The sequence below is a fragment of the Geotrypetes seraphini genome, chromosome 1, assembly GCF_902459505.1.
Source record: "Geotrypetes seraphini chromosome 1, aGeoSer1.1, whole genome shotgun sequence".
NCBI classification, from domain to species: Eukaryota; Metazoa; Chordata; class Amphibia; order Gymnophiona; family Dermophiidae; genus Geotrypetes; species Geotrypetes seraphini.
The window spans coordinates 152431818-152449443 of NC_047084.1; the positions used below are offsets into that span (position 1 = coordinate 152431818).

The following is a 17626-nucleotide window of genomic DNA, read 5'->3' on the forward strand; positions in this document are numbered from 1 at the left end:
TGTGATAGCCAAGAAGATTACATCTGCTGCTGGAGTTTCAGCTGAAGAAGTTGGGCCGTCTCGTCAGTCTGTAGAATGCAAGTTATGTGAAGATTACACTGACCTCATTGAAGAAATGAAAACGAAAATTGCAATATCCAACAGGTCAATGAAAGTTCAATTATTGACGATGGCCCCAAAAAGTTGGTCAATAAAGGAAACAGCAATGAAGTTTGGCGTTTCAGAGCGCATGGTCAGAACAGCCCAAAAAGTAAAGAAAGAGAAAGGCATTTGTTCTATACCTGATGCAAAAATTGGCAAGTCCCTTCCAAAAGAAATTGCAAATAGAGTTCAAGATTTTTACGAAGACGATGAATTCAGCAGAATATGTCCTGGCAAAAAAGATTGCATTTCAGTCCGCCTCAATGGTTTAAAAGTACAAAAGCAAAAGCGGCTGCTGTTGTGTAATTTAAAAGAGCTGTACGTGGCGTTCTGTAACAAATACGGAACTGAAATTGGTTTTTCCAAATTATGTGAGCTCAGGTCAAAGTGGTGTGTAACCGTTGGTGCATCAGGTGCACACTCCGTGTGTGTCTGCACGATACATCAAAATGTAAAGCTCATGCTACAAGGCGCCAATGTCAAAGAGAACTACAAAGTTCTTATGGAAAAAACTGTGTGCGACCTAAATGTCAAGGACTGTATGCTACAACGATGTCAAAACTGCCCTGGTGAAGAAGCACTAACAGCATACCTGGAAGAAATATTCAAGGATTTAGATCCAGAAGAATCAATAGAATTTAAGCAATGGGTTCACGCTGACCGTGAAACATTAGAAACAAGCGTACTAACCATGGACAACTTTATTGAAAGACTTGCAAGCAAGATTTGGAAGTTGACAAGCCACCATTTCATTTCAAAACATCAAAGTGAATATTTGAAGATGAAGACAGGCTTAAAAGAAACGGAAATGATCGTTTTGATGGATTTCGCTGAAAATTACTCATTTGTTGTACAGGATGCCGCCCAAGGCTTTCACTGGGAAAATTCACAAGCTACGGTACATCCTTTTGTTGCATATTACCTCAATGAAGTGAGCACATTGCAAGTTGTAAACTGTTGCATTATTTCTGATCATATGCAACATGATACGATATCTGTACATGTGTTTATTCAAAAGTTGATCGAATTTTTGGTAACTCAAACAAACATTACCAAAATATACTACTTCAGTGACGGCTCAGCTGCACAATATAAAAACTACAAGAACTTTGTGAATTTATGCAATCACAGAAATGATTTCAACATTGAGGCTGAATGGAATTTTTTTGGAACTAGCCACGGAAAATCACCCTGCGATGGAGTTGGTGGAACAACTAAACGACTGGCTGCCCGGGCTAGCCTCCAAAGACCATCAACGGATCAAATATTGACGCCAAAGGATCTATTTAACTTTTGTGACCAAAATATACACGGAGTTAAATACATTTATGTTCCAAAAGAAGAAATTGAAGAAAGCAAAAAGTTTCAAGAAGAAAGATGGCATGAAAGCAGCACAGTAGCCGGTACCAGAGAGCACCACCAATTTGTACCAGTCTACTCAAACTCGGTTCGTGTCAGCAAAGTTTCAAATGACACAATAAATTTTGTTGCCAAAATTTCTGATACTGCCATTCCAAATTTGAAAGTGTCCGAAATCTTTCCTGGTTGCTACGTTGCCTGTACTTACGATAATCAATGGTGGATAGGCAACGTTGTTGAAGTCTCAATTGAACAAAATGATGCATTGATAAAATTTATGCATCCTCACGGTCCAGCTCATTCGTTTTATTGGCCAGAAAGGCAAGACGTTTGTTGGGTTCCAGAGCAACACCTCATCTGCATGCTTTGTGCCCCTTCAGTTACATCATCCGGCCGCCAATATCAATTTCCAGAAACTGCATTGAAGAAAGTGGCTCAAAAATTTAACAGAATGTTATAAAGATTGCTGGCAGTTAAAATCAAAGTGGACTTCACTTCGGCTTGGGAACCATATAAGATACCCAATTTAGGCTTGGGAACCTAGGATGAGACACCCTAATCATTGGCTTTGGAACCAGAAAGATACCAACTTTGGAACCTTGACAAAGAAACCAAATGCGAGGCTTGGGAACCTGGACGAAGTGGCCAACCCGTGGCTGGTATTGCACAGCTATCGGGCGTGACCCCTATGGCGATGGGGTTGCCAGTTCAAACTCTTGAACTGATAGTGACAATGTCACCATGGACCAACGCAATAGAGTAGTAGTAATACTACGTCAATACAAAACTGTAACTTTAAAAATGACAGAACTATGTTGAAATAGAGGTTGTTGCCGTGGCAACGTCTCCCAACTTTGTCCCCCTTTTTCAGCCATTGTTAACCTGCGTTGAAAAATGAAGTCCACTTTTCTAGGGGGTTTGAAATATGCTCTTTCTAATGAGACTGATTTGAAAGAGTTTCTGAAAGGTATTTTTCTGTAAAAGCAGGCTGAAAATACCCTATTTTTGGCCTTTTTACACAAATTAGCAACTTTACACTTAATTTGTAAACTAATGGAAAGAGCTTGGAGGTTGAAATTGTACTTTTGAAAACAACGTTGTACTGAGACATGCGCCAAATTTCGCATTTATTACTCAATTATTGTGGGAGCTAAGTAATGTCAAACTTTGACTTTTTTTGGAGCACTAATTTTTTCGGCCAAGTTTACTGTAATTCAGGCATTCAATCAGTGCTCGGCAAAAATTGTTATTGGTAGCAATGAACAGAGCTCAAAAAGTTGTGCAGGGTAGCTAAGTTTCAGTTTTTTTGGAAACACAGCTCGGGAGATATTGTGTCTCAAAGTTGTCAGAAAGTCATTGTCGTACTGTATTTCATTGTGGTATGGGGTCAAACAAATGGCTATATCTCTACAAATATTCCACAGGCAAAACTAAAACTTTACCAAAGTTCGTTTGAGACATGGTGGACTCTGCATATGAAGTTTCATCAAAATCCATGATGGTCATGCAGGGCACTTTCCAAGAATCTGATCACTTGACATGGAATGACCCAAAAGAGGATTTTAAAGTATCCACATATCTTTCCCCTTCTTCCTTCTAACAACATGGAGTTCTCAGATCTCAATACACATCCTGGCCTATATATTTGCAAAATATCACTGAAATAACTTGGCATTTTATTATATATCTTGATCAACCAATTTCAAGACCTTATACTGGATATGAAATTGTACGGGGAGCCAGTGAAGCTATTCGGGCGCCTAAAACGGCTTATAGAGAAAAAATGCAAGCTAAACAAAAATGCAGGGAAGTGGGAGACCTGATTCCCACTCAAAAACCTCAAAAACCTTTAAAATGACTTAAGGACCAACCCACCTTGATTTTCCCCATATGCTGCAATCGTCTTACTCACTGTGCCATGTTTCTGTGCTGGAGCAGCATAGGGAAACCTCTCTGATCAGAGGAGAGAGATGATTTCTGCCTCAGACAAACCTGGAGTCCAACAGAAGGCTTGTTTGCACTGCCGCCCAGTTCCCGACATGGAACTGGATCCTCAGAACTCCATCAGAGCTATGTGACTGGGGGGGGGGGACACGCATTCTGCCCCATGGGAACAGATCAGTCTGTGCTCAAGCCCACTGCAGACAGAACCTTGGGTAAGATTCCTCCCATGAGTATAGACCTTGAGCTCGGAAAACAACTGATGTAGACTGGCCACACAAGAATCATGCGAGGCATGTGCCTGTGGGCTACAAACCTCTGCCCTAAGAGTCTGTATCTTCTCACAGCCAGAGATGCCCTGGGGATCCTCTGACCAGATAATAAAAATCATGAAAATGATAAATATTAAACTCAAGCTGAACAAGACCAGGCTTCCCTACTCCTCACTTGTAGAGATTAAATCTGAGGGGGGGGGCGCAGCTTATCCCAGAGAGATGGGAGATGGAGCATGAAAACAAAACAGTGGGCTCTCTACAACCCTCGCAGCTGATGAGGGTTTTATCCACTGGTCAAGACTACCAGTCCTGTTGCACAAAAATTACTATTCAATATATCTTGGGTTTCTTGTTTCTCGCTGATGGTTTGTTTTCCATGTAGGATTCTGGGCCAGTTCCCTTAAGGACCTGGGCCTTCAACAGAAAAAAGCAAAGGAAGTGAGAGAGATTTTCAGGTGCCTGTAGTGCTCTTTTGGGTGACATTAGATCAGGATAAGTGTATCCATTTTGCATTTGTGGATAGCTGATTTTCTCGGCATCACTGAATACTTCTGTATCCTGTTTCTATATTGCAGTCCGCAGACCCTCTTGGCTGGTATGAATAAATTTTTGTCACAACTGGAAATCACTTTCAGAAGAGATCCAAACAACTATAGACCAAGAATAAACAAACTTAATTCAATCAAGGTAAGAGCAGGCGTTGATTAGAAGAACTGGAACTAGGAAAGGTTAGTATTGTTATACAGCCTCTAAGCCCCTTTTGTGCAAATCAGCTTACAGAAATCCTTAGTTTTAACAGCAGTGGTTTGGCTGGTCAGTCTTTTCTTATCCTCAGAGACATTCTCATTTTTTGTTTTATTATATGTTGCTGTTAGTGATGATTTTTAGATGTATGGGCATATAAGTCATTTTAAATACATAAAAGGAGTGTGCAGTAATAATCGGTAGCCCTTTGCGCTTGCAAGTCCAATTCTGTGCATGTCTTCTGCAGAACTGCTTTCCTCTTACTGTAGGAAGATGGTTTGACCCTTCTGAAATCTTCTAAATCCAAATGTTTAGGAGCTTCTAGCATCACATGCACTGTATTAGCCGATGTATACACACACAAATGTGGCACATAAATACACTTCCCCCTCTGTATTCGCGGGGATTAGGGGCAGAGCCGGCCCACGAATATTAAAAAACCACGAATAATATCCAGGCCGGTTCTGCCCCTAACCCCTGCTTCCCCCAGATAATTTAAGTCCTGAAAGCCCCCCTTAAGCCTTACCTAGTGGTCTAGTGGGTTTTCGGGGCAGGAGCGATCTTCCTACGCTCCTGCCCCATGCAGATCGCTCACAGGAAATGGCTGCCTTAAGCTCCCGTAGTCTCTCAAGCCATTTCCTATGAGCGATCTGCATGGGGCAGGAGCGTGGAAAGATCGCTCCTGCCCCGAAAACCCGCTAGACCACCAGGTAAGGTTTCAGGAGGGGCTTACAGGGCTTAAAAAATAGCCCCCAAAATTTAAATGGGTTCTTGGGTTTAAAACCGCGAATAAGCGAATCCGTAGATATGGAATTTGCGAATACGGAGGGGGAAGTGTAGTGCTATGAGTGGGGGGAGGGGCCTTTAACATTGTTTGTCCCAGGCTTGGCTTTGTGTCTTGGCAGTCCTGATGATGACCAGATGTTTTAGAGAGTCATAATGCATTCCAAATTGCTGCCATCTGATATAGAAAGAAAAATATGTTTCTTGGATTTTTAACTTGTTTGTAGCTAACACAACATAGATTAAACATAGAAACTGACGGCAGAAAAGGGCCACGGCCCATCCAGTCTGCCCATACTAATGACCCACCCCCTACCTTCCTCTGTGAAGAGATCCCACGTGCCAAGATGTAAAGAAACCAGGTCAAACCAGATAAAACCTTGAGAACTGTAATTCTTAATTTAAATTGTGCTCATGCCTCAGTTGAAAGCAAATGAATAGAAAGCTCTAACTGAATCGTATTTTTAGAGTCTCCATTCAGTCATGTCCGATCCTTGGCCACTCTTTAGGCCAGTCCTCGCCATGCTTCTCTATTTTCCACGGCTGCTTTCAATGTCTTGATGATCATTCCCTTGTCATTCTTAATGGTATCCAGTCAACAGGCCTTTGGTCTCCCCTGCTTCCTTTTACCACCACCTTTTCTAAAGCCTAAAAGTTGAAGAGACAAAGGGCCTGATTCTCCAAAGTGCGTCCCGATTTTAGGCAGCTGTAGGCGTCCTACAGCTGTCTAATCAGCCATTCGGGATGCACGTTTAAAAAAAAAATGCTCCCCAGGCAGGCCGCCTATATTGAAGGCGAGGCTCTGATTCTATATAGGACGCCCGGGAGAGGTGTCCTATTCAGAATCGGCGTACACTAAACCCTGATTCTGTAACCGGCGTCCATGTTACAGACGCTGGTTAGAGAATCGGGTTAGATTAGACACGGCCCAAACCCTCCTGCCAGAAGATGCCCCACCCCCCGACACAACCAACCGCCGCCCCCCCCCCCCCCCCCCGACATTACCGATCTCCCTCCCACCCCGACATTACCGATCTCTGGCAGGAGGGTGCACAATCCCTCCTGCCGGAAGACGCACCCACTCCACACCTCCCCTCCCCTGCACTTACAGCCCTCAAACCTCCCCCCAACCAAACTAACCTTTCCTTGTTGGCCAGACGGGACTTGCCCGTCCAGCCGGCAGGCCCGTCTGGTCGAAATGAGGCGGGCCCGCCCCTTCCCGGCCCATCCTTCCGAAGCCTAAGGCCTGATTGGCCCAGGCTCTAGAAGCCTGGACCAATAGGCATTAGGCATAGCGGGTCCGCCCATCCCCACTAAGTCTAAGGCCTGATTGGTGCCTTAGACAAGCAAAATATTTTAACTTTATATATAATATTTTATATAAAATATAACTTTATATACAATATTTTAACTTTTGCAATATAAGTACATACAGTATACACACATCACATCATCACAACTGAGCCGATGATTCTACTCTCTGACATGCGGGAGTGTAGTGACCACTCTAAATGAGTGAGGTTTTGCAATACAAGTACATATAGTATTTTGTATTAAAGTTTTTGGGTTATGGAACAAATCGTCTGAGTTTCCATTATTTCTTATGGGGAAATCGCTTTGATATATGAGTGTTTGGGATTATAAGCATGTTTTCAGAATTAATTATGCTCTTAAATCAAGGTTTTACTGTATTTGTTAGAGAATCTGATCAAGTGACATAATATTCCAGCTTGTACATTTGATTTGGCTAATTTGACATAAACAATATTTCTGCTTATCTTTAGTTTTTAATAAGCTTTTAATTTTAAAAAAGTGCATGTTCTAGATAGATTATGCCAGGATGGCAGGCTCAAGTCTTTCTGCTAGGAATTTGGTGAAGCATTTCTTTTATAATGATACACTGAGTGGCTACCACCAAAAATTATTCAGTATTAAATTTTGTGCTTTTGGGTGAACATCATAAAGCAGTTCGGTGACCCGTCAAAAGCGCACCGGACTTTGATGTGCCGACAATCCTGCAGCGACATTTGCGCACAGGACATATGCACCCCGCCACTTTTAAGCCTTTCCATTAGCGCTGTGGAGGTGGAACGGGAGCGCGAGGACTTGTAAATGTAGTGGGGGATTCCACCCCCCCCTTCACAGCACTAACGGAAAGGCTTAAAAGCAGCGGCGTGCATATATCCTGCATGCAAATGTCACTGTGGAATTGTCGGCGCACCAAAGTCTGGCGCGCTTTTGACGGTGTACCAAGCCATTCAGACAGTGACAGACAAGAGGCAAAGATCCATACCAAAGGAGTGTCCAGATAGCGGATTTAAATGAAGAACCAGAAGGGGGGCGTGGCTTAGCGCGAGCACGGATGGAGGTGTGATCCTGAAGCTCCTCACCATCCAGGCAATGAAATAAAGAAAAAATTATTTTTCCTTCAAAATAATAATATAAAAATATATATACGGAAAGCTGAATAAAAGATACAAAACAAAATCCTAAACTGCGGTATTTGAAGAAGGGTATGTGCAGACAGGAGACGGAAAAGCGGAGAGCCGTTTGAGCTGACGGTTACATAGAATTGAATACAGCGCTGAAGTATATGTTTATATTCTGATCAGATATAACAAAGAAGCTGAGGGGAATCGGGAAAGTAGTCTGTGTTTTCGGAGGTTTGGAGAGACTTGAAAGCAGTGCTGAGACGGAGAGACGAACGTAAACTGAAAAAAAAAAAAGCTGAAGGGAGTCGGTAAGCAGAGAGCTGTCAGTGTCGGCGATTTTAAGAGACTATGAGATATATGTTAGATTGAGAAAAAGTAAAGAATGGATATGTTCTGACAAAATATAACTAAAGAAAAAAAAAAGCCGAATTGCTATATTTAAAGCGGGATTTGTGCTGATGAAAGTCGGGAAGACATAGAACCGTTTGTGCTGGCGGTTTATTGAAGTTTGAATGCAACGCTGAAACCGCGTGGTATATGTGATTGAACAGTTTGGCGAAATAGAAAAAAAGAGGAGAAAAGTTTATATTCTGAACAAATATATACTGAAACAGAAAAAAAGGAAGCTGTTAAAAGTCAGGAAAGTTGAGAACTGTCTGTATTTCAACTGATTCGAGAGACTTTGCAGCAGTACTGATGCTGATGAATGTGAAAGACCAGATTGAGATCTGATCAAATATAACCAAAAAAAAAAAAAAATATAACCTGAATTGCGGCAGTTGAAGTGAGATAAGTGCAGACAAGAAACGGGAAGGCAGAGAACCATTTGTGATTTTGGCGGTTTCATTGAAATTGAATGCAGCGTTGAAACCGCGAAGTACAAGTGAAAGATCAATATTGACTGGAAAAATTATAAAAAAGGAATTTGTGTTCTGACCAGTTATATTGGAAAAAAAAAGATTATTCTTTGATAAAAAAGGGGATTAAAAAAAAAAATTGAGAGAGAGGAGGACTTGCATTTTCTCTTAGAAATTGGGTGCTGAAGCACTGAAGACAAATAAATATCAGCTTACTAATAAAAAACAAATACTGAAATGAATATCAATTTCCTCTGACAAAGCTGCGATTGGGCTTGTGAGAGAGGAGACAGAAAAAAAGGTTCAACGGAACTTTAAAAAACTGAAATAGCAAGATATTGAGGAATTTGAGAGACGCTGAGAAAAAACAGAAGAAAATTGCTTAAAGTTGGTCAAAATAGAAAAAATAACTCTAAAAAAGTGTTGCTCTCCTTAATCAGAGCTGCGATTGGGCTTGTAAGAGGAGAGAAAAAAAAAAAAGAGTTCCCCTACATCATTGAAAAAGTGAAAGTGAGAAAAGAATTTTCAAACTAATATTGGTAAAGGAAAAAGAAAAGAGCTTAAAAAGAAAAATTTCTAATTCAAAGAGATAACAAAATCTTGGAAGAAAAGAGATTAAAAACCTAAGAATACCAAATCTAAAAGATTTAAATACAAGAAATAATAATAACCAAGGAAAAGAGAACAATAACATGGCAAGTACCAGACAAAACAAAAATGAGACAGGTACATCTGCAAAAAGACAGAAACAAGAACAAATAACACCAAGCAAGATACCACTTCCTATCGAAGAATCAGACACATTAAGCAAAGCTGAAGTCATGGAAGAATTAAAACAAATCAAACAAATGCTGAAAGAAACTATTACTAATATGTCTGAAATGAAAGAAGAAATTTTAAATATACATAGACAAATGGAAGTTAACAACAAAAGAACAACTGAACTAGAATCAAAAATGGAAATTATAGAATGTGAATCAAAAAGATGTAAAAACGACAACCTGGAATTAAATAAATTAAAAGATCAACTGGAGGATTACGAGAATAGAGGAAGAAGAAAGAACATCAAACTCTTTGGAATACAAGAAAATTTAGAGGGAAAAAATACTATCCTTTTCCTTGAAAATTTAATTCCAAAAATTCTACAATTAGACTTGAAACAAACAATTGAAATTGAAAGGGCGCATAGAATCCCAATAAAAAATTTAGAAAATAAAAACAGACCAAGACCAATCATTTTCAAAATGTTGAGATACCAACAAGCACTAGAGATACTAAATGCTGCAAAAAAAGATAAAAACTTAAATTATAAAGGATCAAGATTATGGTTTTTACCAGATTTCGCCAAAAACACAGCAACTAAAAGGAAAAGACTACTAGATATGAGACCTCTACTCAAAGAAAAAGGATTTAAATATGGTCTATACTATCCAGCGAAAATGAGAGTGTCATCTGGAGACAAGTCTTTATATTTTGAGGATCCCGAAAAACTAAAAGAGTTTCTTTCTAAACCAGAACCTATGATATATTAACAAAATATATTAAAAAGGTTTTGAAGACTCTATGAAAAATTAGGAAATACAATATATCGAAATATTTGAAGAAATGGAGGAAAACAACACAAAGAAAAGACAATAATAATTATATGAAAGAAAGAACAGAATATATGAAAATTATTAAATAATACACTGCATATAAATTTAAAATAATTATATGTTGAAATCATAATACTAAGGAAATACAAATTAACATATTGTTAAATGGAAAATGATACATTAATAAAATGTTATGGAAAATGATTAAATATAATATAAAAGATCAATATAGATAGATAGAAGGGAAATTTATTTAAACAATTGAATATTGATTGCCTGGAATGGGGAGAATGTTAGGATTATAGTTCCAATGTGTATCCTTAAGCAGCCAATGTATTGGGTGGGAAAGGGAGGGATAAGAAGAATATTTATTAGAATAATTAAGGGAGATACATTAGGGTTAAATATGTGTGTCATGAAGAAAATTTTTTGGTTATTAAATATGAAAGAGGAGAGGAGGAATAAGATAATGAAAAGTATTAAAATATATAATGTCTTTTAAAATATATTCTATTAATGTCAATGGCCTGAATCACGTAATTAAAAGGGAAAAAATATTAACATATTTAAAAAAACAAAATGCAGATATTTATTGTCTGCAAGAGACCCATCTTAATATGAAGGAATCAGAGAAATTATCAGGTGGATGGATAAAAGAATGTTTTTTTGCTCCAGCAGTGGGTAAAAAAGCAGGGGTTGCAATCCTTATAAATAAAAAATGTATGGCCAATATAAAGGTAAAAAATTCAGATCCACATGGAAGATGGATACATATCGATATAGGTATGGGAAATGATACCCTGACGTTATTTAATATATATGCCCCTAATTCGAATCAATCAGAATTTTTCAAAAAGCTACAAAATATGTTATTACCACTGGCTGCCTCTAATTTAGTGGTGGCTGGAGATTTTAATGCTGTAATGGATCCATTATTGGATAAAAAACCAGGTAAAAATATTAAATCTTTAGGTCTAGATAATTTAGTTCGATCATGTGATTTGAAAGATATATGGCGTATTCTTCATTTTAATGATCAGGAGTATTCATTTTGTTCACAGGTTCATAAATCATTTTCAAGAATAGATTATATTTTTGTTTCAACAAATAAAGTGCAACAAGTGAGTAAAGCCTCCATTGATCCTATTATCATTTCGGATCATGCAGGAATATGGATAGAATTACAATTAGATCAATTAGAAAATAATAGACCTCTTTGGAGATTTGATAATGCATTGCTTGTAGATGACAAATTTTTGGAAAATTTTAAAACACAAATTAATGAATTTTTTCAAATAAATTTAGTGGAAGATACATCTATAGAGAATGTATGGGATGCATTTAAAGCAACTATGAGGGGTAATATCATATCATATTCAGCTTTTATTAGGAAACAAATTAAAAAACAACATATAGAATTAGAAAAAGAAATAAAAATATTAGAAGCTAAATTGATAAGCAAATGGGAATATGAAGTTTTGCAAACTCTTTTGAAAGTAAAAGGTAAATATAATGAATTAACTTCAAAAATGATAAGAAAAGATTTGTTTTCCAAACAAACGATGTATTATGGAAATTCTAATAAGGCGGGAAAATTATTAGCAAATTATCTTAAGGCAAAAAAAAGGAGAACTAATATTAATGGAATAAAAGATGATAATGGTATAATAACAAATCAAACAAATATAATATTAAAACAATTTTTAAATTTTTATAAGGATCTATATTCCTCCGAACCTTATTTGGAGAAACAAAAAGATGGAAAAAAATTTTTAGATTTAATAAATGGACCTAAGATTCCTGATCATATAAAACGAAATTTAGAAGAACCTATATCATTAAAAGAATTAGAAACAGCATTGAGATCTCTTAAAGTTGGATCCGCTCCAGGTGGTGATGGTTACACAGTAGAATTTTATAAAACATTTCAAAATATCCTCTCCCCACATTTATTAAAATTATATCAGACACAACTTATAAAAGGTAATATAAAAGGTACTATGGCTGAATCAATAATAATTGTTTTACCTAAGCCAAATAAAGATCCTACTTTGGTTTCGAACTACAGGCCTATATCTCTGATAAATGTTGATAATAAACTTTTTGCTAAAATTTTGGCTTTGAGATTAGCCAAAGCTCTCCCACATATTATAGATATGCATCAAACGGGTTTCGTTGCTAAAAGACATTCCTCCAATAACTCTAGACTATTATTTCACATGCTAAACTTGTCAAAAAAAATGGATGAACCGGCATTTACAGTTTCATTAGATGCTGAGAAAGCATTTGATAGGGTAGAATGGAATTTTATGTATCAGGCGTTAGAATGGTTTGGTATAGGTTCTGGATTTATACAAATGGTAAAAACATTGTATAGCTTCCCGATTGCAAGATTAAATATTAATAATAAGATATCTGATGGTTTTCAATTGCAGAGGGGAGTTAGACAAGGTTGTCCTTTGTCTCCTTTGTTATTTGATATTGTATTAGAACCCTTATTGTTAGCAATACAGCAAACGAGGGAGATACAAGGAATTCCATATTCAGATATGGAATATAAAATTTCGGCTTATGCTGATGATATTTTGCTTTATTTGAGAAATCCAGAGTCTACCTTATCTTCTTTATTGGAATTAATTGATAAGTTTGGCAAATTTTCAGGTTATAAAATTAATTGGAATAAATCTGAAATTATACCCTTGAATGTTTACTGTGTAAAAGGATTATTTGATATTTTTCCATTCATATGGAAAGAAGAAGGATTTAAATATCTAGGCATTCAAGTTAAAAAAACAATTGAAGATACGGTAAAAGAAAATGAAAAATATGTATTAAAAAAAGTAACGGAGTTATGTGAACAATGGAACCCATTACATATATCTTGGTGGGGGAGAGTTCAAACTATTAAAATGATGATCTTGCCTGTGGTTTGCTACCAAATGAGTATGATACCTATTTATTTTCAGGGGTCCTTTTATAAGAAGCTTAATAGAATTTTAACAAAATTTCTTTGGCTTGGTAAAACACCTAGAATAGCTTTAGTAACCTTACAAAAATCAATTAAGGAGGGAGGGGTAAATTTTCCAAATTTCTATAGGTACCATCAAGCCTATATTCTACGTCAGGGTATGTATTGGATCCTCCCAGAACTTATAGATAATGCACCAGATTGGTTATATTTGGAATGGCGCCTTATGTTTCCCCTAAATTTAGTACATTTACCAAGTATTAATATACCTAAAAGATACAGAGAAAATAAAATAATAATGGATACTTGGAAAACATTGAGATTTATTGATAAATTAACACCCATCCCAATATATAAATCAACTAATCAATCCATATGGATAAACTCCAAGATCAAAGTAGGCGGAACCCAAATCCTTTGGAAGAACTGGATTATTGCAGGAATTAGATCTCTAGATGATATTATTTCAGAAGGTAAACTGCTGGATTTTTCACAATTGCAACATAGATTTGGTCTTAATAAAACACAAAGTTTTAAATGGTTGCAATTGAAGCAGGCCATTCAGGTTGGGTTCCCTGAATGGAAATCATTAAACAATCAATATAGTTTAAAGTTCTTATGCTTTAAAGCAGACTTCCTGGGACATCAAGCCGCATTGTGGTATAAATTAATATCTGGATATTTGAATAAAAAACCAAAAAATGGTCTAAGAGACATTTGGAGCATTGAGATTGGACATCAAATTAATGCATCTCAATGGCCACTGATTTGGTCTTGGAGAATGGGATGTACAGTGTCAGCATCTATGAGACAAACATGGTTCTTTTTATTACATAGAGCTTTTTGGACCCCTACTCGTTTACAAAAACTAGACAGTTCTAAGTCTAATAGATGCTGGCACTGTAATCTAGAACCAGGGACATTAGATCATTTATTATATTACTGTCCTTATATTAAAATATTTTGGAATTCAATTTGGCCACAAATTAATAAATTAATGGAAAATCATATTGCAATATCATATGATACAATTTTATTTGGAACAATGATGAGAAAAAAAAGTCAAATTTCACCAGAAAATAATAAACTTTTATTAATTATGACAGGGGTTGCCATTCAACATATAACTAACAATTGGAAAAATTACAACAACCTAAACTATACATTTTGGTGGAATACAATATGCCATGTTTTTAAAATGGAAAGAACAATATCAATACAAAAAGGGACATATAATAAATTTATAAAAATATGGGGGCCATTGACAAAATACTGTAATGATTAAATAATAGAATACTTTTTCTTCCTTTCTTCTTTTAGAGATCTTCTTATGACACACATATAGGGGGGGGTAAGGAAAACAATTTAGATATAATATATTATAATATATGATACAAAATGTAACAAATGATTAAGGGATAATAGAAGGGTGGGGGGAGGGAAAATGAATAAAATTTATCCAGAATATATTGCATTAGATATAAATATATTATTGAATAATTATCAATTGTATTCTAATATGTTATATACTTTTATAAAATTTGAAAATATTATATTAAAGTGGTGAAGGGGTGGGGGGAGGGTGAAGGGGAAAATCAAATTCAGATATACATTGTGATAGATATAAAAGTGATACCATGCATGTATCAAATATATTTTATTATTATGTACACTTTTTATGAAATTTGAAAATAAAAATATAATGAAAAAAAAAGAATAAATAAATAAATAAATAAAAAAAAAAAAAAAAAAAAAAAAAAAAAAAATGAAGAACCAGAATGTAAATGAAAATTTTATAAACTTCATAGAATTTGGTTAACTCACATTTTTTATTTAGTAAAGTTTTGGGGTTTTTTGTTTGTTTGTTTTTTTAATAAATTTTTCATTAGTGTTCTCGTTCATCATTTGGATCCAGTATTTGGCTACTAGAATTCAGTCACAGGTCATAAACAGGGAATGTCCTCTTCTGCTGTCGGCATCCAGCCAAAGACACAATTGAGAACCATTTTCCACTCTTCATTATACCAGTCAATTCCTGTGCAGTAATTATAGAAGTGGTGAAGAAGACCTGGGAATTTTCTTGATTTAAACTGCAGAGCAATGAGTTACGTGAACTATAACATTAAAGGTTCCACAATCCTCCAATTTCTGCTTCTGCTAAATTTCTCAGTAGGCACTTGTGATTTTCTTCTCCATGTATACTTAAATAAATAAAGCACCATCTTGGGAATTTATTGGTGGTAAACTCATCACCTGCACATCGGGATTGATGAGTCCTTTGGAGGGGCATAAAGTTAATATCAGCAGCACTATAATAGACTGGACACACATACATTATATTCTTTAATTTTTTTTTTTTTCCAGTTTGTTTGGGCAGAGGGGGTGATGCCGGTTTGTGGGGGGGGGCAGCATTTGGGGCGGGTGGGGCGATGCCAGTTAGTGGGCGGGGGGACTCGCAAATCGAGTCAATGCTTGGTTTGCAAGTCATGATTTGCGAGAATGTTTTACTCGTCTTGCAAAACACTTGCAAACCGGTGCACTCGTAAACCCAAGGTTTGACTGTACAAGTTCTAAGAAGTTCTGCTGGGGTTCTGTAGTACCTGCAACTAAGCAGATAAGTGCATTGCCCTGGCCAAATGCTATGCTCACTGTTTATGTGGGGGTAAGGGGAAGTGTCACGATGGTCCCCAGTAACAACTAGCAGCGGCTCGCATGTAGTTGGAATGCTTCTGAGCACTTCATATGGTTAAAAACCCAAGGTTAAGAATAGAAATTATATCCTATTAAAAAAAAAACATAGGTATACGATCATGAAGCCTGGCATTGTGTTGCTACAACTTAGGAAAACCAGTAACTGTGGATAAAGCCGTATTCCCTTTTCTCGTGTTCTGTTCTTTTTCAGGATGTGGATCAAAAGAAGAGTGGAAACTATTTCTTCCTGGATGACTAAAATGTATCGGTGCAAGACTTCATCAGCTCAAAAAGGAAGAGCTCTGTAACGGAGCTTGTTGATCAGGTTATGTAGAAGATGATCATTGTTCCAGAACCCACAATGCCATTTTTTTTGTCTTAACACCGGAGCCCTGTAGCCATCACCAGTGTAGTCTGAGCAAGAGAATTGCTGCATTTTCTGTATTTGGTGACCGTATCTTCTTTTCTCATACAGCGTTCTGAATCCAGAATACTGCCTGCATAAATGCAAGAGACACTTTCCAACTTTTATGGGGTTTAAAATCAACTATGTAATTTATTCGTGTACGAATATGCTGACCATTTATTTTTAAATTTTAGGTATCTGACAGCAGTTTAGTTTGAATGGTTTACAAAAACAAATTATTGATCTAGACCTTTCCCTATTTTAAAGCACGTGCAAGCCTCTTTGGATGAGACTTTGATAATAAACTTCTGTCTAAAGAGTACTTTTTGTCTTTTGTTGTCCATCATCTGGTATCCTGACTGCGTTTTCATGATGTAAAATCAAAGTTGGATATTTATGTACAACTTGTAAGGGAAAGTCATTACCAGCTGTCTGGCGCTATGAATAGGTAAGATTCTGTCATGTTACCTAAGCAAAAACATCTAACCATTACATTTTATTAAGAACACACAGACATTGTGTTGATGAACATTTCCTTATCTTCTCACCAGACCAATCCAGATGCTTGAATTTGTGCTGTCCTGCCAACAGTTGGAACTGACAACTGCTGAGCTGTGATACCTTCAGTTAAGAACCTTGTGCAACCCCCTGGCCAGTCAGTAGCAGGTGGTAGGATTTCCTTGTAACTTCTGCTGGTATAGTAGGATGTTATTTCCATTTCCCTTGCTCACTTATATTAAAAATAAAATTTTAAGTGTGACAACTAGGAGTCCCAGGTCTGTCCTCCCCTCCACCCCCGAACCGGCACTTTAACCAACCAAGGTGTTAAATTTTTCCTGTACCTCAGACCTTTCCTTTGGGGAAAAATTTAAGTGCACAAATGTAATTGCTGCTCAACAGACAAATTCAGCTGCTTCTTCAGTCTTTATCTATCCACTGTGGCTTACTAGGAGAGAGAAAAAAGGCTGCTCTGGAATGGCTTTTGTTTCTGTCTCTAAACTAAACCTTAAGTTTATATACCGCATCATCTCCACGGAAGTAGAGCTCGGCACGGTTTACAAGCTACTGATATTTGTCAGACATACCTCCTTGCAGAGTCGCTGGTGTATTTTCACTATGGCAGCAATATATGTTAAAATCGAGTATTATTCTGTCTGTGGGTGAAAAGGTTGGTTAATATGAAAGCGGGAAAATGCCAACTATAGTTTTTCCTTTTCTCTCAGATGGATCATTCACAATCAGGTGTCTGATTTGCTTATTTTTATTTTTTGGGTTTCTTTACCTGGATTTCAAGGCTTTGATGCTGTAGAGGTTCCCAGTGGTCCTGGGACAGTTCTGACTGCAAAAACACACAGACTCTTTGCATAGAAGTCTGTAGCTAGCTGGCTTCTCTGTTTTTCAGAGTACCTGTCTAGCCAGCCTGCTTTAACAGTT

The 17626-nt window shown here is 37.0% G+C and overlaps 1 protein-coding gene across 2 annotated transcripts in view; it reads left to right on the forward strand.

The window, feature by feature from the left end:
- The window catches only part of ABCE1 (ATP binding cassette subfamily E member 1), a 150500-nt gene extending 133986 nt beyond the window's left edge, over positions 1 to 16514 (forward strand). For both annotated transcript variants that reach the window (XM_033940013.1, XM_033940014.1), the window contains exons 18-19: positions 4292 to 4403; positions 15998 to 16514. In XM_033940013.1, the coding sequence (XP_033795904.1) occupies positions 4292 to 4403; positions 15998 to 16045 (160 nt within the window). In that variant the 3' untranslated portion in view covers positions 16046 to 16514. The remainder of the gene's footprint in view (positions 1 to 4291; positions 4404 to 15997) is intronic.
- The last annotated feature ends 1112 nt before the right edge of the window (positions 16515 to 17626 follow it).